General features: G+C 38.6%; 1 protein-coding gene across 1 annotated transcript in view; it reads right to left on the bottom strand.

The window, feature by feature from the left end:
• Positions 1–8,982, bottom strand: part of VEZT (vezatin, adherens junctions transmembrane protein) — a gene marked incomplete at its 5' end in the record, with an annotated part of 44,836 nt that extends 35,854 nt beyond the window's left edge. The window contains 2 exons of the mRNA XM_009882647.1: positions 1,665–1,754; positions 8,833–8,982. Of these exons, the coding sequence (XP_009880949.1) occupies positions 1,665–1,754; positions 8,833–8,982 (240 nt within the window). The remainder of the gene's footprint in view (positions 1–1,664; positions 1,755–8,832) is intronic.
• Between the last annotated feature and the right edge of the window lie 15,906 nt (positions 8,983–24,888).

Below are 24,888 nucleotides of genomic sequence, written 5' to 3' on the forward strand. Positions count from 1 at the left end.
CTTGAAGACAAATATATCCATCAGAGAAGCCCCTTGAAATTTTATTTTGCATACGGCACCAAATTATAATTACAAACCTTCAAGTTAAGAATCTCATAACATGAATCTCTTCAGGTTAAGAATCTCATAACAAAACCAAATAAACACTGAACATGTGCATCTTTGTATGTAGCAAGATTACAGGATGGAAAGGAGAATAATTCTGCAACACCCTCTAACAGAACCTGTTAACAGAAGTTTGACATTTCACAGTACAGACTCTGTTTAGTTCTGTCATTAACAGAAGATTATTTATGAAACCATAAGATAGCTAGTCAAAAGTATAATTCCATACATTGTTGTCACCCACAATAACTTGCATTCTGCTTTTAATGGAAAACATTTGTTTCAGGACTGTGTGTAAGAGGAAACTCTGCCCTCCTCCGACGCATCCTCTGTCATGTCAGTACCCTGTAGCATGCAGCAGGAGAAACATGTTTTCCATATTGTTTGGTTGTGTATCCATCTCAAGAAAGTAAGGTTAAATAAGGCTGTGAAGATAATAGCTTTGATTCATAAGGGAAGAGGGAGGAAGAAAAGAGACAACCAAAGATCACAAATGGGAGGTTTCAGAGGAAATTTTGTCTGCTTGAGATAAGGAAGAAGAGATAGCAGTTAGACTCAATAGAACTCTCTGAGAAATGGAAACCCCTAACTTCTCATGTTGCTCAACTTTTGTTTTGTTTTGAAGCCACATTTGAAGACATCATCCCTATATTATAGTAGAAAAAAATAAATCAAAAATTGTAACTTTTAGGTTCTGGAACAGTGTGACTAATGTGACATTTGCAAGCCAGACTAGGAACATAAGACCCTTCAGGTCTGCCCCACACAGGCTGACTTGGGCCCTAGAAGTTCCTGCAGGCTCCAGAGGTAGGAGAATACAACTTCTAGTGAGGCAGATGGACACCCAACCTGCTTCTGAACCGCAGAGATGAGAGCACATAGGCAGCGCAGAGAACTGTTCTTGCCTCTCCCTACGGCCAGACTGCTACACAGATGTCCTCTGCTCTTAATGCGTAACACTGTTCTGAAGCATTGTAACAGAGGCGCCTTACTTTGCTTCACTCTTCCCGAATGCAGAAGCACTGTGGAGAGCAGTGAAGAAACAAATAGGCCAGGATGGGTCCCTGAGTAGTACAGCTGCACTGTGTTTGTGCTATGCCTGAGCTGACAAGCTGAAACAGAGGGTGAAGCAAGACTTGGATAAAGCTCTAGAGCCCTCTGTCTTCAGCTGTGTCTGTAAGGTGCCAGCCTGCAACGTATGGACTTTTTCAGTCAGTCGCCACACTGCCTTCCACCAAATGGGGTAGCTACACTGTAGGTTAACTCCTTTCAGCTTTCAATAATTTCTTGAATTTCTCACACATTTTATTTTAATTTCTCTTCCACATTTTTAATATCTTCAAACTGGCAACTGATGTTTTTCCTGTTCTTGTGTGCCTGGTGTGCTTGGCACGCTAACTCTGAAAACCAGAATCAATATAATCCGAGGAAAAAGCAAAGCTCTTAGAGCCAAAACCAACAGTACAGACCAAAGATGGTGCTCAGAGGATGAGGTACAGAGGAGAGGAAGACTTGTGGATTAGGAAAGAAAATGGGAAAAAACATAAGTGGTCACTTACCAGTCGGTGAAGTATGTCATCGTTTTTCTTATATTGTGGAAAAGGAAACCAACTTCTAAAGAACTCAACTAGTTTTGACAGGATGCCTTGCTGAAGAGGACAGAAATTATTCCAATTAAAATAAAAAAAAAAACAAAGCAAAAAATAAATAACAACAGACAATTCCTTTATTTTGGCATTTGCTTTTCTTGTTAACTCAGACCCAAGTACCTGTAAGGAAGTTTCGCTTACTGTGTCTGGCCTAACTTCAGAGTATGTTAAGAGAACATCTGCTTCCCGTCAGTTTGCCTGTACACAAGAGCGTGAAATAAAGCTTTCAGTAACCCCACCTATTTGGAGCATAATGGATTGTTATGTTGTACTGTTAAAAATAACTACAGCTAGAATTAGTTTGATCTCAAGTTGGCAGCTACTGCATTGATATGAAAGACTCTCTCCTTGAGGATAAAAAAAGCAGTGAAGTTAAATGGCTGACAGGGACTGAAGAAAAGTAAAAGACCCGGAGAGGAATATCCTCTCCTTGGCAGACCACTGCAGCTTGAGGACAAGGCCCTGGAGGAGCTGTGAACAGAGACAGGGAAGAGTGACTGCAGGAAGAGGAACCGTCCCAGAAACTCCCTGTCCCAACCAGCTCGTGCTACCAGGTACTTTCTCTCCATGCTGCTTCCCACGCAACCTAAACCCACTCTTTCATCTGAGCTCTAAACACAACTTCAAACGCTACTAATTAGAGGGACTCCTTCTCGGTCATCACACATTTCACCCATGTATCTTCCTAAAGTACCATGCATGAAAGATTGTAATTAAAGAGATGCATGATTTTGCTTCACTCTGCAGCCATTCAATGAAAGAAAAAAGAAAGAGTTTTTGACACACACTGTATATCTAATTTCCTCAGACTGAGTTGACAGGAAGTATTTTTCAAAATATTTACTTACATGTATTTCAATTCTGAGGCCCTACCTCTTAATATTCAGACTGCTGACATGTAATACAATCCAATGAAATGCATGCCAAAAAAAATTAATTGTGGGGCACTTACATTTTGTGGCATACTGTTTCAAAATACTAAAAAGCCCCCTAACGGATTATAATAGCCCAATGTATAAAGGGTGTCTGCGTTAAACCAGCTTCTTCCGTTTCTCCCTCTTGGTTCCCCCCCAACTATAAGGTGGGAAATAGAAGAATAAACCCAAGCAATAGGAGCTTGGAGCTTTGCAGTTAGCCCTGCGATTGGACAGACAGCCCTCAGAAAAGCAGCATGACACAAGTTTGAAGCAGCAAGCCAGGACAGAAAGGCTCTGAGTAACATCAGAAATTGCCACCCTAAAGCCCTTATGCTTCACAGAACAATTTTTGAAATAACTTACTTTGATAACCTAACTCAAGTTTTTCTTTACTTATGCCTCATCTTTCTGTGTACAGTTAGAATTGCAGACCTACACCAAAGGGAAGCGTTTATAGGTCAGTGGAGAGACAAACGAATAATAGGGGGTTCATAATGATACCTCCTCCAGATACACAGACATCATCATGGCTTATTAGGAGGAGCTATCCCAGCAATCCACACTTCTTCGACTATGGAATAAATCCAAGTGATTTTATTTTGATGTTGCTCAAGGGCACTGATGTAAGTTGGAAGAGAAAAGTGTCACAAACTGCGGCACTAGATTATCCTCCAAGTTTCTTGTAAGGTGGTGGAAAATAAAATTTTCCTATTACAATTTGTAGAAAATTGAGATGAACCAAACAAAAGTCCTTGCTCTGCATTTGAGTTGCAGACAGATACTTCATTCAGAAGTACTTTTCCCAGTACTTCATAAGCAGAATAGAGAAAGACATGTCCGTTTACTATTTAAAATTATGCCTCTTGGAGCCTACAATTTTCAACTGCTTAGCCTTCATAAGTCCTCAGGTTTTTATCATGAACATTTAAATTTACACCAAGGATAATTTTAAACTGCTACCAGCTGACTAAACTAGACCGTGGAACTACTGAAAAAAGCCCGCATACTAGTGTTCTATGTAAGTAATCTTTTGGTTTATTTTCTGTGTTTTAGTTTAAAAATAAAAATCTGAGCTTGCATAAACACTCAACAGGCATGTCAGTGCCTGAAAACACAAAACAAGACAACCCACTGTCTTGGGCTGTGACCCAGTAAAGTACAGTAACACATTAAATTATTCAGATCCTTGGAACAGTCTCTCACAGTTTGCATGCCCATTGGGAGTGTTACTGACAAGTAAAACAACTTTCATCAACACACAAGTCAGGTCATGTTGCCAATGCTTCTGGAGTATTCTTACAACTTTATAACATCACTTAGTCAAAGACCCTGTAAACTGAATAACAAAGATGTATAAATCCTAGCATTTTCTTAAAAAAATAGCATAGGACATGAACATTTTAGGTACATTCATTTGAATCTGAAATAAAATTCTAAGGACTATTTCTCTTTTGTACAGGATGAACCTGAAATGGCGAACTAGCAGGTATCTAAAATATCATCATTCACATTGGCACCTTTCAATTCTGTGCACTTCAGAAAGAAGATAATGCTACATATTAAATACCTCCCAGCTAACCAGAGCCAGCATTAAGTGGGTGGGAGCCCTAGACAAAGGCAAAGGACTTGTCCCTCTGCCTTTTCCCATCAGGTCACCTGCACAGGTACTGAGGGCTAGCCACAACACAATCCTCAGCAGCTGCCTCCAGCACCTGCTGTGTTCTAGTGATGAAATATTATCACATCTAAGATGGGATAAGGTGTGACAGTATAATCAATTTAAACATTCAGATATGCACAGCAGTCTGGGAAAGTGAGTGAGAAAGGAAAAATGTAAATGAGAAGAAATATATTCTTTAAAGATCAAGCAGGATTACCCAAATAGGATTTAATTCCAGAAAACAGGTCTAGGAGCTCTTGTAAACAGTGCTTTTGAGTATCAAGTGATCATGAGACCAGAACTTTAGCTGTAACTTTCTCCAGAGATTGGTATAGCCAGGAACGCTGCACCTATAATTACTGTGCGAAATCACATCTCCCTCAGATGGAAGCTTGGCATTTCATCAGCCCTCAGAACACAACCTTGAAGCACCTTTTCAGCTTTTCAGCTCAATGTTCATTAAGACCATGCTCCAATTTAAAAAACACACCAAAAACACACGCAAAAAACTATTTAGGATGTGCTTCAAATTCAACCAATGCTCCTGCCTTTCATTAAGCCTAAACCATATGCTCTGCTTGGCAAGACACAGCAGTGATGTTTGTATCAGTCACTAGGAACCTCTTTTTTTTCCAGATTTATTTTTTCACTCCCTGAAGATTCTAAACTAGATCTTGGCCTTGCCAAAAACTTGCTACACATCACCGGACTGTATCTGCACGGGGGTCCTACTTGACTGAATCCAAGAGGAGTAAACAATTTCAACTCAAAGACAAAGCAATACTGCAGCTTTTCTATTTTTATTTTAATAAATTGTTTAAGGAATTTGTAAGCTTGCTTTTCAGAACAAACAGAAAACGATACACACATACTAAGCATCACTCAGCATGGAACATCATTTACTCTCTGTGACTACATTTTGCATTACACTAAGCCTCAACTATGATCATTTTATATTAGGACTGTGGGTAGGTACATATTCAGAACTCAGAAATCATTCATTTCCCAGATATTTTATAATTTCAGTAGACTAGGCCAGCAAAGGCTGAGAGAAGGGAAGTAATAATAGTCCCATGTAAAAATGAGGAAATGATTGGATGGTAATGGAAATTATTTGCCTGTATGTCATACAAAAGTTGCAACAAAGCCTCAGATCCTCCTAAATCCAGTCTACTTCTTTAAATGTGTGGCCAGCTACCTCTCCCTCATTCTCTTTCCTTTTGAGACATTCTACCAAAATGGGACACAGAAATCAAATGACAAAAACAGTTCTTCTGACACCAGATTACAAAAGAAAAGTGTTAATGTTCCTAAACCGGTACTGGAACAGAAGCAGGAAGAACCAATGACATTTTATCAATAGAAATTAAACACAGGTTTCTTCCTCATTTCCACCACGTACCCTTGTCTAGACAGAGATGAGACAATGTGAATGTCATCCCAGTGTTTGCAAGAAGTGGACAGCCCACTTTCACACGCCCACTCCCTTCAAGTTGCAAGGCAAACCATGATGAATTTCTTCTACATCTGACACAATACTGGAGGACTTGCTCCCAACACAATAAAATTAACTGTAAAATGCTTGAGGGGAAGGGAGGGAAAAAAAAGGGAATTTTAAAAGCAGTATATCTTAATACTTTTGATGATCTTAACCCCATAGCACTTTTGTATTAAATTTGGTGGAAATCATATACATGAATACAGCATCATACTGCTTTACTGACTTCCACAAAAGTAATTATGCAAAATAAAGTAATGCAGCTAACAAGTGATAGTCCACACATTACTTCACACTAATGAACAGATAATCAGCCAATGAAATATGCTACACTAATTTTCAATTAACAGTGGCTTAATTAAAGTTTTCCTGCACTAAGCCAGAACAGGTATCTTCAATATAAATGTACCACAAAACTGCCAATAGCTTTAAAGGGAAAACATATTTTCAGGTGGTTTTTTGAGGGTTATGGGGAGTGCCAGCGGACAATTCTGAAAAGTAAGCGTAGTGGACCTAATATTTCCATGAATACTTTTGAAGGTAGTTTAAATTAAAGTATAAAAATCTGTGACTTAAACCCTGAATTAAATTCAACCTTGCCTTATGACCACTGATAGAAGCAATCATTATTAAAAATGCAGTATCTATATACATCAACAGAAACTAGAAATCAATTTATTCATTAAATTTAAAATAATCTTACATTGGAGAAACCAGCCAAGGAAGCATGGAGACACTGCAAGAATCACTTCTCCTCTTCCCCTCAGTTAATCTTTTCTGTGCTCACAAATCCTCAGCACGAGACTGGAGTTCTGTATGAAGCTCCTTTGTAAGTTTTTTCTAGATGATTATCGTACTCTTTGGGAAGCTGTAAAGTCTGCAAGAACATGGCTAACAGTGCTAAACTTAGGGATTCTTGTTATAGTATGATTATGTTTTACAGGCTCCGTCTAATCCATGTGCTGGGCACACAACCGTACTTCCTGCCCCTCAGGAAGGGGGGCATGAGAGAAGGGAGACACAGCCCACTTCCATAGGACTACAAGTCTCAGAAACTGGGGATCGAGGCTGTAAAGTGAAGCGTGCAGTGCGCCTGCCCAACAGATAAACACAAAATATGACCCATCTATCCATGAAGAAAGACTCCAAGAGTCTTCTTGAAGACCAAAGCAAAATGTTTTGTGTTTTATTACCCTGTCAAACAGACTGACGAGTGTGTGAGGAAGTTTATATCGTCTATATAAACTCCTCACATTCTTCCCCCAGATCAGAAAAAACCTAACTGATGTTATCCACATCAATTCACACACTTCCAAATCCTACCCCACCTAAGATCCTACACAGAGCAGAATAGATTAAAAATCCCAGGAGAAAAAAATAGTTCTGACTTAAAACAAAGGAGGAACAAAAGGGACACATACAAAACTGAAAAACTTTGTTGAAATAAAGCCTAACTAATTGTGACTTTTACTTGGCTAATTCCTTGAAACATCTTGAGAATTGAATAGTGGATATACGTCAAGATGACATTATTTGAGAAAAGATCCTAAGAAAAGCACCAGCTCTCCTCATTTGCCATATGATCTCCCATCCACCACAATCTGGAGGGAGACCTTCTGGAGATCTCAGGGCCACTCATATCATATTGCCTGTGTTTGAAAAAAGTAGGATGCTCTCCCCAGTTCCCTGCCAGCTAATTGGGAGGATGGAACATTGTGGAGCACAGAAGCAGCAGAGCTTACAAATCAGAGGGAAGGGGTTGTGAACTGATTTGAAGATAGCTGAAGAGGTATAAAATAGGAATGCACAACAGGAAAACTGAGCTCCAGTGGAAGGTTAAAAGCCACAGTGGTCAAGAATCAGATCATCTAAGAGGCACAAAGGTGGAAGCTACTGTAAATACTGGGGAGAGAGGAGAAAGAAATGGTATTTCTTCAGAGGCAATGCATCAACCCTTGCTTGGTTTGGGTTCTTACCTGTGAGGCGCTGCCCACCTCAGCCTGCAGTGGTAAGAACAGAGAAGTCTGCATGGAGGCCTCTTTTTCCTCCTGGCTTAGCACATAGCTAGAGCATGTCCACTGAAAACTGAACTCTCCACTGTGGAAGTGAAAGAGGTAGGCAGAAAATAACTGCTCTTTGCATGCTCCATAGAAGTGCTAAGGAGAAGACAGATTGATTACGGAATTTTCAAGACGCTTGTTGCACAGAGATTCCTCCATTAGGTGCGTCAAAAGAGGAATTTCCTTACCCACACTACAGCTTCGCATCTGGGTCACAAGGCCTATACACTACCAATAAGAGTAAAATACCATTCATTTTTAATAAGGAAAACGAAAAATATGTAGGCCACAGTAGGTATGAAATGGCCAAATTCTCAAGCATAATTTTAATACCAAAATGTTTTTAAAAAATCTACAAGCCTTTACTTAAAACAATACAGAAATAAAAAATCTGAGCTAATCAGTCGATGATCCCTGTCAGCTGTTACTGTTAGAAAATTGCCATAACCTAAGCACAGTTCTACTATCTCATTCAGATTGGTTATTGTATTCATACTTCCCAGAAATCCTCCTTCTTAATATGTTTTGTCACAGAGTAAGTAATATTTAGCAACTGAATGCCTGAGAAGGGCTGGGAACTATAAATATTCTGTTCCAGAAAATTACAGGTTTTGTTCCCAGAAAGTCATTTTAAGCTACCATAATAATATCCAGTAAATAAGATAATTTACAACACTCAAAAAATCACTGTCAAAGTCTCTTGCTTCCCAAGCTTACATAAGTGCAAAGAAACACTTCAAACTATGCTGGTAAACCATGCGTTTCCAAACACATTTGCAGACAAGATATGACGATTGGTGGGGTTCTTTTTGTTTGTTTGGTTTTGTCTTTCCTTTTTTTTTTTTTAATGCAGTAAGAGATTTATGTTTATCTCCTCTGATTTTGCCTATTTCTGAAGTAATGCGGTTCTCTCTTGAGAAGATAAATACTCAGGAGTGCTCACTTTCTGGGCAGCATGCACAGTCCGCTCTTTTTGGCTTTCCGCTGCTGCACATTGCTCTGCCTTGTGCGACACAGATGAACATACTTCAAAATCTGTGTGTCCCAAATCCTGCAGATATTGGTAGAGTGGGGAATTCTGAAAGAGAGTTAAAAAAGAAAAATGAGAAAAACCACCCAGTGTTAAAAATCATTCCTTGTTTCCCACAAAACACAACTGTGAATATAGCAACCACACAACCAGCAATGAATGGACTGAGAGCAGCCCTGCAGAGAACGACTTTGGGACAGTGGTGGATGAAAAATTGGACGTGAGCCGGCAATGTGCACTTGCAGCCCACAAAGCAAATCGTAACCCTGGGCTGCATCAAAAGAAGCATGGCCAGCAGGTCGAGGGAGGTGACTCTGCCCCTCTGCTCTGGTGAGACCTCCAGCTCTGGAGCCCTCAGCACCCCAGAAAAGATATGGACCTGTTGCAGCGGGTCCAGAGGAGGGCCACAAAAATGACCAGAGGGATTCAACACCTCTCGAGTTGGGGTTGTTGAGCCTGGAGAAGAGAAGGGTCCAGGGAGACCTTATTGCAGCCTTTCAATAATTAAAGGGGGCTTATAAGAAAGATGGAGACAGACTTTTTACCAGGGCCTGCAGTGACAGGACAAGGGGTAATGGTTTTAAACTAAAAGAGGGTACATTTAGATAAGCTATAAGGAAGAATTTTTTTACACTGAGGGGGCTGAGGCACTGGAACAGGTTGCCCAGAGAAACTGTGGATGCTCCATCCCTGGAGTGTTCAAGGGTTGGACAGGGCTTTGAGCAACCTGGTCTAGTGAAAGATGTCCCTGACAGGGGGATAATCTTTAGACGTCCCTTCCAACCCAAACCATTCTCTGATTCTATGCAATAGGAAAAAAACCCAACACAGTTAATAGAAAAGAAGCCAAAATTTTGCTTAAAATATCTCCCTTAAGTTTTATCCTGACCAAAATGAAAGAGGCTGCAAGACAGTCAACATACAAAACAATGTGATGAGAAATAAGAATGCTACCAATCAACTTTTCCCATAGCAATATTTTTTCTAGGTTACCTGATAGGGCTCTTTAGCTTATAACTTACATGTTTTCAATAAATAAATTATGTATTTGATAATACATTTTAAAATATTATTGTGTGACTGGAACACTTAATAACGCTGTTTTCCTAAAGTTTATAAAAATGGAATAGATTATACTTTGAACCACTGCTACTGAAACAAACTTTATAACTAGAGCACTTTTCAAACTTCAATAAATGAAGCATCTGCATAACCTGATTAGGTACCTACAGAGTGTTTTACGGAGATGGAAAAACAAATTAGAAAAAGGCAAGAAAAATAAAACCACCTAAAAAAACAACCCAATTCTTTTAAGCCACTGGCAAAACTACTAGTTTACAAAATGTCCTTAATTAAACTTCTTAGAGAAAGTATGGAATTCTGATCACCAGAGAGTGGGTTTTTAAATGTTTAGATATTTATCCATGTAGACTTCTGAAATTTCTTACTGTCATCTGCATCAGATATCTCTTATCTGATAACTTATTTCTCTGGTTACATCCACATACATGGCAGTATCTAAGATCAATTTGATTCAAAGGATATTTATGCTAACTCCAATTCTACTCGGGACCTGTAAAGAGACTTCTTTTTTAAGAAAACCTCTCAGCAATCAGTCTTCAATAGACTAGTTAGTTAGGGATTCATTGTGACCTCCGAAAAAATTTATCAACATCCCTCACAGGTATGAGAACACCTGCAAATTGCATAGGAAGAACACAAACCAATTTAAGAATTATAACATACTATCGGTGAGAGAACAAAAATACTGTAAATAAAAAGTAAAAATTTTACAGTAAATAATGCACAGCTGTGGACGTCTCCAGAAACAACCACCAGCAGAACACCTACTACACATTGTAACATCTACTATCATTAACTTGCTGGTGAAGTTGTTAGAGGTGGCCCATCTACTGTGACTCTGTACCAACATGGCCAAATCTCCAATGAGTGCTTGCCATCCAATAAAACTTGGAAGCAATCATTCATACGAGCTGAACAAATTAACTTGTTACCTATAGGGATTATTTTTTTTAACCCCATCACCAAAGTGCTACTTTGATCACTGTTACCTATTTGAAGCATGCAAATCCATACTTTCGCATTCTTGAGTTACTCACAACAGATTCAGTGTCCAGTCATTACCTGAAACTCAAACATTTGTACCAACTCACAGGTACAGACAATCCCCTCTCACCCACAATGACGATTGTGCCAAACACTAGAATAACTTAATGACTCATTTCCTTGCGGGAATTTTTCCAGTGTGACAACGCAATCCTACCTTTTTTCCAAGTATCCTTCCTCCATGACTAAGTACTTTTTCAAGTGCATCTAACTCTAATTGAACAACGCGCTGTTCTGGACTGGCTGGAAAGAAGGTGTGTTTCTCTCTAAGTAGAACATGCCACTTTACCAGAATTACTTAATTAAAAGGCACAAGAAAACATAATAGACTGGAGTACTTCTCTTATTTAAGTCCCTGTTAAATTCCCTTAATAACTTCAGGACAAAACTCGGAATATGAATGGATATGCATAACTTTGTCTTCTTAAAATGGTTTTCATACAGAACCAGGCTGCACACTGCCAGCACATGTGGAAAAACTTGAACACCCCCACACGAGAGGCTTTAGGGTAGCATGGAGGTTTCAGTCAGAACCAGACAGAATCTTCCCCATTTAGACGAAGATGCAAAAACAAAACAGTGGGTGAACAGAGAATGTTTTATTCAAGATCATAGTTTTGATGGTCGCTCCAGGGAGAACTCCAAGGAAATTGTATCTAGGCTCTTGGCAGACCTGTCCATCATCTTGACCATCATCTTGATCATGCTTGTCACAAGCAAGGCCAGCCATCATTTGACACATGACTATTCTTGTACTTTATTGGCACCCACCTACATACAGACAGCTGGCAAAATAACTCAAATATACCAAGGAGTTCTTCCACTAGTATCTCAGGGTGCACCTCGCTTTGGAGTCCATGATGAGATAACTTTCTAAAAGCTGATCAACAAACCTGGTCTAATGATGTTTAGATTGGTTCCATTTCCTCACAAAAATGGATGAAGGAAGACAGAGAGAGAGATAGACAGAGACTCTGTCCACTGAAGACAGAGAATTAGCTAAAATCCTTAATGCTACGTTTAGTAAGTGAAATACCGCATAGATGTAAGAATGCCTATTTCTTCCCTCTTACTGGGTATTTGGCAACATTCAAACCTTCCATCTAACTGTAATTAGTACATCTTCTACTCTACAGAAATAGTAAAAAATATACCATCTCTCCAAATGGTATTGAAACGTTAGCCCCTAGCTAGGATGAATAATTTTATTTGTTCTTGAAATCAAGGTAGAATACAGGCACCTTGCTAGTTTTACATAAATTCCTTCTGATTAGCTTTTTGAAGGCTTTTACAGGGTCTCATTATGGGTAGATTTGCAATTTTTTATCACTGCTAGGAACTGGAAATCAGTTTTGTGATTATTGAGTTAGCAAATGATAACTGATTAAAATTTAACTTGAATGTTTATCACATATTTCTTCAAGTAGATAAGCGCTCTCCTCTTTCAGTTTTTCAGAAAGGACTCAGGCTACAATAATCTTCCTCTAACACATTTCTCTGGCTCCACATGCTTTCTCTTTCCCATTTTTTCCCTAAAAGATTATTAGTGGAACTTAAATGCATATTGGAAAATCTCATTTTTTATTAACTTAAATGACCAAGAACTATGCTGTGACTGAAATCCCTTAGGCTGTAAGTAAAACCACCATTGTTCCCCTTTCTGAATCCATTAGAGGCACGTAAGATGTGGGTAAAGAAGCACTGAATAAGCAGTGGGTTGAGGCTCCTGTGAAATTAGTTTATTAAGAACCTTAATGAACAGATCATAAAATTCTTCCATTAAAAGTGAGGTCTCTTGTGTAGCACACGCAGCTTTACATTTTGCTGAGAAAATTTGAAGATTACGCTCCTCTTCTATTAGAAATAACACTGATGGCATACATACATTAGCCTATGCTAATATAAAAACTCACACTATTTATTCGTTTATTTATTATATTTCATGTCCTAGATACTGCCCAACTTTAAATGATACTGACAAGCCTGTCACTTGTAAAGCTGTGTGGTCTGTATAACTCACTGAGGATGTCTCCACCAGTCTATAGCAAATTTCTCCCATGACATATGTAAATAACAGCTAGAAAATCCAGTAAAGGAATTTTTAAAAGTTGAAGGGTAGATTTTACGTATGTGAACATGCACACAAAAGTTCCAATATTATCAAAGAATCAGAAAATTATTAATTACGCAACTACAGAATTGCAATATGATACCATTAAAATATCCTATTCTATGTACTGCCTGTTTGAATATAAGAGACAGAAGGATTATACTTAATGCTTACAAAGCATTTTTCATTTTCACAAAGCTTTAAAAACAATAATTAAATCTCATAATGTGTCTGATGTCCCACAAATTATAGCTCTGAATTTCTAGCTTATATCCTTACCCAAACCTCTCACTCACTCACTGCCTTCTTTCCCATGAAAAAGATCACAGATACACACATATTCTTGCCCATGCACTTCTAACTGTGAGGAAAGTTCCTGGGTTTCAATTCATGCTGTCATTCATCAGCATTGTCAGGCCCAGATGTTTTCACCTGCAAATACCATAATAATATTTAAAAAATGTACTTCTTGGTTGGAGAAAATAGGAGGCATCTGCCCTTGTTCCTCCTAAGTTTCTTTGCCCAAAATTCATGCATTCCTTTTTTAACAGTCCAATGTTAAAAAAAAAAAAAACAAAAAGCAACTAATTTTACATTTCTGCATATATTACACACTACACTTTTAGTTTAAGAAATTCAGGACATATCAGAAAGTTTATCCTTGCAAGCAGTAGCAGGTTGTAATTTAAAAAAAATGTAATTTAGACTTGAGAGAAAGCTTTTACGTTAGAATATAAGGTAAAAGGACAGCAAGGTTGTTTCAGCCAATGGCACGAAAAGGAAATTTAAAATATAAAATCTCATGTTCCTATTAATACAGCATCATATTATTCTAGAGTGATCTATCTCCATCTATTTTTGAATCGTTACTTTCAACCACTCTCAACTTAGATAATAACCAGAATAGCTAGTATTACTCATGTTTGACAGACAGGTTCATTTATGTATTTCTAGTTGTCTCTGGTAGATGTACAAAGTAGAGAAGAAAAAAATAATTAATAATTCATCTTCTTGTTATGTTACCATCATACTACCAGTTACTGATGGTAAATGTTATCTAAAGTAAGTGAGACTACCAAGACAGGTTTTTTTCAGCAATATGTTGTATTTGTTTCTGAAGTTTTTCTAAGTTTCTTCTCCTAAGTCACTTTCTGAGACCACCTAGATACAAGAGACAGGCATTACATTTACAGCCAGGGCTTTTTTTTTTTTTTTTTTAATGCTAGTTGTCCAAAACGTTTGCTGCAAATGGGAAACAGTTCCAGGACAGACAGAAGACAAAATGCCATTATCCTTCGGTGCACTTTGTACAGATTAGACATGGAAAATCTTGTTAATAAGCAAAGCAAGGTAGTCAGAAACAGTCGATGTACTGAGCAGGAATATACTTTTTGAAAATATTAAGAATCTGAGTTGTCTGGGGACTCAGCAGAGACTGACAACAAAAACCCCACTTATCTTTCTATGACTTTTCTAATTCACTACAGTCAGTCATACTGCAGTCACTCAATTGTAACTAGACATTTATAGTATAGGTTTACATAAGCTCCTGTTTCTAGAATCAAGAAAGAAAATCCTTTCCTTCTCATTCATAACTCCCTGAGCATATTCATTTTAGATCTGTACTACCAAAAATTATTTCACTCACATAAATATGTTTAATTGCAACTCTCCTTTTTTCATTGTTGAAAGTGGTTGAGTCTCATTCTAAACCCAAGATATATTACGCAGGATTAAAGAATAGTCCACTAAATTAGTTTTGTTCTTTAACCCTTTCTCAATGCTTATTTTAATGCCACTTGCCATACAGCACTGCCTCGGTTAGAAAAAAACATTACCTAAACTGAAGACTAAACACCATGTTTGCAACTCTAAGCCTACAGTAAAAATAAATTTTAAAAAATCAAAACCAAACCAAACATTAAAAGATAATTAAACACATATAACATTGCCTACTGCTATGTGACGGAAAGGTTGTTATAGTAGAGAATTCCCTAGCTTTGGAAAAGAGCTTACTTTTGATAGATATCTACTTGAATACTTACATCTATTGCAGCCTTGCAATCACAGATATTGCACATTAACACGTCAGGCATTTTGTGCCTATACTGAGAAAAACCTTTGCAATCACAAATCAGATTAACACAGTCAGTTTTCAAACTCTTATTACAATAGCAGCTGAAAATCAAAGCCACACCCAAATTATTTTTGCTGATGCATCATGAAGTAAATGACTCAGGATTTCTCTGTTAGAGAGAGGGGCTTCCCACACCCAGCGTTCTTCACTACGATAAAATTTACTACCTAGTAAACCCCTGCTCCAGTTTCCAACCATAGCTAATGGAGCAGGTTAACCTTAACAGTAATATCTAATGCCACCGCACAAAATAAGAGGTTTAAAGAGCTCTTCTTGAAATACTTGAAATACATTCTTGAAATGTTTTTCAAAAGCTGAGGTTTCCAGTAAGCCAAAAACACTGTGAGAGCTTGAACCACCTCCAAAATAACTGCAAGTTTTAAATTATCGGTTAAAATTAAAAAAAGGATTAAACATTTCTACCACAGTGACAGCAAAAGCAAAGATATGCTGAACAGGTGGCTAAACTCAGAACAAAATAAACCGTACTGAAATCTCCCCCGCCTTTCAAAACACAGATTTGAAGAAGTTGATCTAACACTCACAGACAGCGCGATCTTTGTCTCCTGGAAGAGGGCGTTCCATTTCTCTCTTCGGTACTGCTCCCACGCACCTGACAGAATCTCGCCCACCTCCCCGTTTCTTTCCGCTTGTCCCTCCAGGATGACCCGAGCCGAGGATGAGGAGCAGCCGTCACTGTAATTGCACCTGTGCCCCTGCACAGTAGCATTTTCCTGACAGCATCAGCGGATGCAGTTTGAAACTTCCCAGGACCATGCAATTTCTCCTGACTAATGTGGCTTTCTAACAGGAGGGGAGGGAGATGAGGATGACAGATTGCTAAAGGCTTTTAAAAAGATACTGCTTGCAAGAATTACTGCACATCGATCTTATATGCAGCCATTAACAAGACTTTCCAAGCAACAGTATTTAAAAGCCTTGGTCATATTCTCCTGGCTGGTAACCACCTCCTCCTGTGCTCCGACTGACAAAGAGCCAGGCGCTGACAGGGCTAATATTAGACAATGACTTCAAGGCAGTGAAAGAGTCATTTAAATTTCCTATTCTGCTTTCGCCGCCACAGGAGCACAGACCTTGGTTTCTCCAGCGCTACTGTATCATCTGATTTAGAAGCAGGCTCCCAGAACTACTTTGAAGCCATTAATCTGTTACTGTTCCTGGCTATTTTCTGATGCACAATATATATCCAATTCTGCATGCAACCACGTGGCCTGAAGAGTTAGGAAAGTTTTATAGCCTGTGTAGAGTTCCATGTCACTGGATCTGCAACATGGGAAAGCCCCTTCCTTTGTATTTTCAGCAGGTTGTTGCACATTACTGCCATCGTGGAAAACTCTTCGAAGGAAATATTATGTAGTAGACAAAGCCCTGAAACTTATTGGGACCTCTGGATTATTTACCAGTCCAAAAGTGGACCTGCAAATACAGGTGAAAAGCTGAGCAGATTTCTGCCTTTCTGACAAGGACAGAGATGAAAAATACCTGAAAACCTGAAAGTAAAAGTGATAAATGTTACCTTCCCTGGAGGACAGGGTAACAGGCCAGTCAGAGTCTGTACCTGCAGCTTTGGGAGGGAAGTCACTGATCACGCAGGTCACCGGACTAGGCTGATACAGGGAAACTGTTTTGGTTTATACCAGTTAGTAACAACTCACAGATTTTACCCTTCACTTACATTCAAAATTAAGTGAATGAAATTAATGCATCTGACTGGTAAACTAGTGGAATATTTATGAAACATATTGCAAACATCTTTAAAACACCAGTTCCAAAGAATTAACGGGTTTATCCACTATTAGTCATGTTAATTCTGACTCCTAATGACAACACACTGTAAGCAAACATTTATACTGAAGTAAAACATCCAAGAAACAAGAGAGATAGTCACATTATAAAGACTAAAAGTAGTGTTAGTAATTTTTTTTATTCAAGTGTCTCACGGAAGTTGATTCATGACTTGAAGGTACGTGAACAGTACTGCAGTATTAACCCTCCCAATAAACGTGACCTCAGAGTAATTCGTACAGAGGAGGATTAAACAATTTTTGGACCAACAGACCTCAACATTTACTATGGATCACCATGTATTTTTGTCTTCAAGTTTTCTATTAAAAATAATAAAGGCAACATGGGTTCACACACATATGGCCTGTATAACACTTTTCTCTGTCTGTTCAGGTATGACATTAGTGTTATCCAAAAATGCCTGATGAGTTTACTTGGCCTCCATAGCAACCAGACTGTTCTTTACACAGTTTCGAGCTTGCAGTTTCTTTTGTTTTCTGTCTTGTATCACCTGCCTCCCAGACACATGACGACAAGGAGCAAAGCCTGTCCTCTCCTTCCTCTTCATGGACTGCTGAGAAGCAAGATAACTGAAATAGTCCATTCGTCACTAGTCCAGGTGCATCTACAGTACACTGCAATTTGCAGCAGAGATATCTCCCCAGGCTGCAGTTACACGGTCAATTTAATCTGCCATTACCAGTGGGTGCAGATGAAAGCTGCAGTACCATTTTAGAACACTAATGGTAATATTTATATGGCCAAATGGTGAGATGGAACAAGGAACTGACCTGATTGTAAAAAAAAAAAAAAATAATAAAATCCATCTTTTCTTTTCTTCCTTAGCCAGGTTAGTTTACAGTGAAATCAGTCTCCTGAGCCAGCTTACAGCATCACCCACAAATCCTCATGCCAGAGTAAGGAAGAGGATGGGAATAAGCAAGAAAAGAGTGAAGCCCAAACACCTCTTCTGGCAACAACCCACACTTCAGAGAGACAAAGCACAGTCTCAGAACCAGCTCATCAAAATGACAAATGAACTGTGGTTTCGACAAAACTGTGTCTTTAAAATTGGCATTATTTCATGCATACATATAAAATGAGAGTACTACATCTTTAGTCTACCCAATATTTGGCGAGAAAAATCCTGTTGAGGGAGCATTACTGACACTACCACTGAAGTTGTGTGAATGTTCTTTTTCAGTTGCTTCTTTCTCCTAATGTATAATGTTTGAGACATTATTCTTTAGAACACAACATTTATAAGCCTGATGTTTGACGAAAATCACATTACTTTGCAAGTCCTAAAGTCTTCAGGTTTTTGGATGAATGTGACTTAAAATTTTCCTCACAACAACAAGTCTCTGAGGTTAGGTTTCCTGGGGTTTCAATTTGGTTTTGTTTCATTTTTTTAAAACAAAATAATTCCAGAACAACTCGATTTAGGTGGAGAAAGCATTTGTGAAAACAAACATCACTGAGTGTTTTGATAAAAGCTACATTTGGCTTAAAAGGGTTCAGATGAGGATTTGAACATCTCAATTTAGTGATGCACCAGTATTCTAAGCAGAGAAATACTGTATTTTAGACATGTTTTACTATTGCAGGCATGCATAGAACACATCAGCTAAAGCACATTCTGAACATAGTTGTATTATGCTGGGAAATGGTGGCGCCTCTTGCTGGAATTTCTCTTAAATCTTAAAGAAATCTGCATATCAGAACATTATATGTAGGCACCCTCCACGCCCATCAGCACCAAGCAGCCTCTTGGCTTGTTTAAATATGCAGCGAGAGTTGTCTTTCTGAACCCGACATTTCAAAGCATTATGATGTTGCCCAGTATTTCCCAAGAGCTTTTGTTCTATGCCCCTCCTAAACAGACTCCACCATTCCTAACTCCTCCCCACACAGGCCAGACCCAGTGCCATGTAGCTGCCAGCTCGGAAGCTGGCGCTTCCTTTCTCTCAGGATGGCACGCTGCTTGTAAAGCACTTCTCCACTGTTTTCAGGACTCATTTTTCACATTAGCTTCTTCCACTACAGCAAGAAGACAAAGAATGCAGACTATGCCTCTCTGAACTCTGGAAAGGGTAATTCCATTTCTATGCATATTTTCCCCCGATCATGGGAAGATGACTGCTTGAGGAAGGGGTGGATGTGAAATGACAGCACCTGTTACATGTTCAAAATCTTTGTTCTGAGTTTGTGGGTTCCAATTCTAGGTTCAGTAGAGCTGCGTTTAATATTTTACATGGACATAAACTTTTGAATTTGGACATGAGATTGTTGACACTTTTTGCATTCATCCTGTCTGGTTTTCTTTTAAATACAGATTAGTATGGATTCTGAGATTTGATGCAGATAGGTGAGCCAAAGAAAGTCTCATTTTGTTAATTTGGTATTATTCTACCATTTGCACAAAATAAAATTTGAAGTCAAGAAAGATCACCTATACTATTTATATTGTATTTTTCAGTCTGAGATTTCTAACAGGACAAACAATACATCCAAAATTTAAAATTCTGGAGTCACACTAATGATCAGATCCTCTAGATCTAGAGTAAAAGATTAGATTCAACAGTGACACTACCATCACGACACTCAGCCAGCCTTTAGTGGGGCTATCCTTTAACATGTATTTCCACTAGAACTGAAATAGTTAGCGAATGGCAACATTAAGTAAAAGTACGGACAGAACTAGTTATATGAATGGCACAAGACTCATTAGTTAATTAAAACAATGTCTCAAGTGAGGAAAGCTTTCTTTCCTAATTAAAAAAAAAAAAAAGAACAGATGTTTATGGCAATGAAATTAATTCAGTACCGTATTTTACACAATTCTATATGCAAAGCTTTATATTGCAAATATTGTGTGTGAAAAAGCCCTTAAAAATCCAAGGTGATGGCCATTTGACACTGTGGATGTCAAAATATCTTTTTTTTTTTTGCTTAATCTCATGAAAAAATCTCTTACATGAATTAACTTTCTTCTGCAAACACAGCATTAGAAAGAAAAACAACACAAGTCAGCTCCAATCCTTCCACCAGAACCATATAGCCGACGCAGTCAGGAAGATCTTCTGGAATTAAGTTCCAACAACCACCTGGGTGAACCTGAAGGAAGGAGCATCTCCTCTATGAGGAAAGGCTGAGAGATGGGACTGTACGTAAATACCCAAAGGGAGGGTGCAAAGAGGAAGGAGCCAGGCTCTTACCAGTGGTGCCCAGTGACAGACCAGAGGCAATGGGCACAAACTGAAAAACTGGAGGTTCCCTCTGAACATCAGGAAACACTTTTTCACTGTGAGGGTGACAGCACTGTTACAGGTTGCCCAGAGAAGTTGTGTGTGGAGACATTCCTGAATGAAAAAGGGCATAACTTAATTCCGATGAGCAACCCAGGGTTTGAACAAAGCGCGGAGGCCTATGTGCAACGTCCTTGGCCCCCCCTTGGCTGCCCAAAAAGGGAGGAAGAAAAGTGCTAATCAGAATGGAATTTGGGACAAGATACGCTGGGAGAAGAGTAAAACAAAAGGCGCGTGGACAGAGGGCCTTAGCCAATCTAGTTGCGGGACGTTGCGCGTGGACAAGGGAGCTGAACCAATTATAATGTTGTTGCCTATGCATGCTTTTGCTGTAAGCCTATATATACTCTGCGAAAATATTCAATAAACGAGAACGACCATACTCATATTGAGATTTCATTGTTACTCCGGGTCCAATCCCACTCCGACAGTTGTGGAGTCTCCATCCTTGGAGATATGCAAAAGCCCTCTGAACGTGGTCCTGGGCAACTGGCTCTAGGTGGCCCTCCTGGAGCAGGGGGTTGGACCAGATGACCTCCAGAGATCCCTTCCAACCTCAACCGTTCTGTGATTCTGTGAACATAGATTTAATATCTAGCCAAATGTAAAAAACAAATTTGCACAAGCTCATTAAAATATAGGACAAATGACTTAGCTGGAAGCAGAATTCGGGACCTGAAAATGCACTTAAAGAGCAGTGTTTGGATCACCTTCATCCCAGTGTTCTGAAAGAATGGGCACAGGAGATCAAAGATCCAGCAGAAAGGATTTTTAATAAATCTATAAACTCAAAAGTGGAAAAAAGCAAACATAGTGCCTATGCTTACAAGGAGAAAAAAGCAATCTGGAATATGTCAGGCCTATGAATCTGATCAAAACCCAGCATGCTACTAATTATTCTTTCTTGCAAAATTCAAAGACAAAGAAGAAAACAGATGATCATCAAAGAAGATATCACATGGGTTCACCAGAGGTAGATTGTGTCAAACTCATTTGACATTTTTCTTTGAGAAGACAGCTAATTTTTCTAGATAAAGGAAACGCAGGAAGCTTATACAGACTTTTTACACTGTGCCATATGGGGTACGGACTTTTGATATTGTGCCATATCAGTTAAGATGAAAAAAAAAAAAGGGAAAGGAACCAAATATGTAGATGGCAGAGATAACAGTGGGTTATGCTGAATGGAAAGCTATCAGATCAGAAGACAGTTACTAACAGAGTTCCTAAAGAATGGGTCTTTGGTCAAAGCTTTTGAATTTTCCTTAATTAACCTTACAGCAAAAAAGCACGCTAATGAAATTTCCTGACAACACCAATTAACACCATACATGTAGAAAAGGACTGCATACACAGAGGGACTAATAAAAAAACCCTCTCCAATAATGTGGAAGCTGTTGATAAAAATAAGGACAGATGTGCGTGGTTACCCTGTCACATTACAACACAGTCAAACAATATGAAGACTTGAAAAAGTTGTTTGTAGGCCTAGGATGCAAGAAACAAAGCGTTCCCAGCAGAAACGAGTGAAAGTAGTTGTACAAGCCCCCAGCAAGAACACGGAGTACCACGCTGCAAGCTCAGGTAAAGAAAGATGAACTCAAACTGAAGTAGAAGTAAAAAGGAACCAAACAAAAACAAAAAAAACACCACAAAAATGAAACAAAAAATGAAGAACAGGAGATCTCTTTTGTGAAAGGAAGCTAAAATATATTGGATTATTCAGTTTAGCAAAATCCTTAGCCAGGATAAGATTGCTTTCTATCAATATATTAGGAGACGTAAATTCCAGAGAAATAAAAGAACTATATATGCTAGTGGACAACATTAGCTGAAGTGCAAATAGGTATGAAGTGGTCATGAATAAGTTTCAAATCAGAAATTAGATTTATTAACTGTCAAAGCAATGAAGTTCTGACACAGTCCTCCCACTGGAATAATGATGCAGAAATGTAGCCAGTTTGAACAGGGATCTCCTTTAATTTATACATTAAAAAAAAGAAAAAGAAAACAAGCAGATGCAATTGCACAAACAAAAATACTAATGCAATTCCAGACTCATAACAAAATACATAAAACAGTGCAATTTTCTGGAGGACTCTGGGGTACACTGTTACTACTATTGCAGCACAATGCATACTACACTATAACTACAGCATTGTCTTCTAGCTCGTTTTGTAAAAAACTCAAGTAACTTAACATCAAATTTCCCATCTCATGATCTTCTTTAATAAAATAAGACAGGCATTGATAAAGAATGTCATTCATTGTTCCTCCATTTTTTTGTACAATCTCCTCTACACTGCAACAATTTTTATTTAACACACTGCTGGCAGATGAGCCCATGCCAAGTATATCAGAGGCACCTCTGTGTTTCTTGGATTCTGTCCCCTCCCCCCAATATTTGTAGCATTTTAATAACAGGAGTAACTGGTTGTAACAAACGTAAGAATTGAAGTGTTGAGGACTATGTAGTCGATGAATGAAAGTTGCTGGCTGCCGTAGGAATTCACTTATAAACTAGACAGAGTATGGCAGCACTGGATAGAGTAAAATGACCATCATTCATTATTATTCAATCACAATGATCTGCAATAGCTGTTGAACTTCTGGATGGAAAATACTGCTTTCCCAGGGCAGTGATGCCACATTTGTGCTTTCCTTCCTTCAGAGATACATCAACGTGAAAGATAGTTTGATAGTGAAAAAAATGATCAGTCCTTGGAAGCTCATAAATATCTATTAGTGGGCAATCATCTCTTTGATGCTGCAAAATTTGTAATGCAGACAGCTGTCATTGATGTATTCAGGGCCTGTTAGACAGAGTCATGACTGAAAAATGTGCAGAAAATAACACTGGGCATAGCTGTGGTGTTGAACAGGTGAAGCACACCCTATTTGCTTCTCCTCCCTCTCCTACCCATTCTATTGCGTATGAAAAACATGAAGGACCACTTCTTTCCTGATTATGCATTTGTTAGCACACCACTAATGCTTATAAAATGGACTGATATCTTGTTCACAAAGGTTCCAAATGCACAGAGAAAAGAGCTGCTCACAGTACCTAGGTCTATATGCTGAAGGCCTCCTTGCAACAGTGACTGCTGAAGAACAAGGAAACTGACCTACTAAGGTATAGAAAAACTGTAGTTGCTTACCCGAAACCATAAGTAATTAAGTGGGAGAGTTTGGGGCCCAAGAAGAAGTTAAAACAGTAATTAATAAGTAAATATATTGTAGCATTAACTATCCTCATACTTTCAGCTCCTCGCGAATTCCTACCTCTGGCTCATCTGTGTGGAGTATGTTCATAACTCTCGGTAGACCCTTCATTTTACAATAGCGTGAACCCTGCTGAGCACTTTTGAAGAGAATTCTTGTGGATATTTCAAGGTACCCGTTATTATCAGCAGGTATCTCACTCACCTCTGCACCCCAAGCAATCATCCAAACAAAAAAAATTGTAGTTTTCCTACTGTTGCTTGTGTTTTATTACGTTATATTTGTGTATATATGTTTTATTAAATGTTATATTACAACTATGTTATAGTTGTACCCTAATATATGAAAGATATGTTACTATGCCCCTCATTATACCTATAAGTGTGTATACACACACACACACTTGATACAGTAATGTATCAAAGGGCCTTCATTAGTGACAGAAATCCATTCCCAAAATGCAAAGGAAATAGTGAAGTGCATATGTACGTGCAGGGAGATCTTTTACTCCCTAAACAGCAGAACTTTTTCAATCAAAACGGTAACTGCTGCATGAACTGAAGAACTGTGGAACTGTAAAACGAGTATCACTTTTACTGAAAAAGGAAATGCAAAGGGCAGGCATTATATTAATGAAATAAATTCTCACTATGGGTTTATGTCATTAAAGGAAGTGATTTAACATAGCAACAATATAAATAATAGCTTTTATTGTTAGGATTCAAAATTAGTTGTGCGTAAACACAGAACTTTGTGGTACAGACAAAAGCCATATACAGGTAGTACTTACACAGCTGAGAAAAAAGCATTCCTTACGTAAGGAGCTTTTTGCATCCTGGTAAAACCAGAAGCCTTATTGCTATTATAATAACTAATCATTTTAAAGACAGTATTTCCCTATAACCACTTTATCCGTACACCTGCACCCTCCATGAAGATGCAATTACATTCACCTGCTGCAAACCAGTCTGATTTTGTCATTGAACTGCAACAGCAGATATATTTAACCACTGTTTTAAAATAAGGCCGACGTGGTATTGTAGTCCCGTTATCCAACAAGACACCCAGCACAATTGTAAAAGCTTTACCCAAATCCTGTAAATACCACAATCACCGGGAAGACAAGGTAGTTTCAGTACTTACTACACAGGTGAGTGCGTGCTGAAACGCACCTTTCAGGTGGATTACACTGGTTTAAGAAGCAGGATTTACGAGCTACGCCGCGGGTTTGCTAGCTTTGCCCCCGATCCCGCAGCTCA

Source organism: Charadrius vociferus, unplaced genomic scaffold, assembly GCF_000708025.1.
Source record: "Charadrius vociferus isolate BGI_N301 unplaced genomic scaffold, ASM70802v2 scaffold72, whole genome shotgun sequence".
Taxonomy (NCBI): Eukaryota; Metazoa; Chordata; class Aves; order Charadriiformes; family Charadriidae; genus Charadrius; species Charadrius vociferus.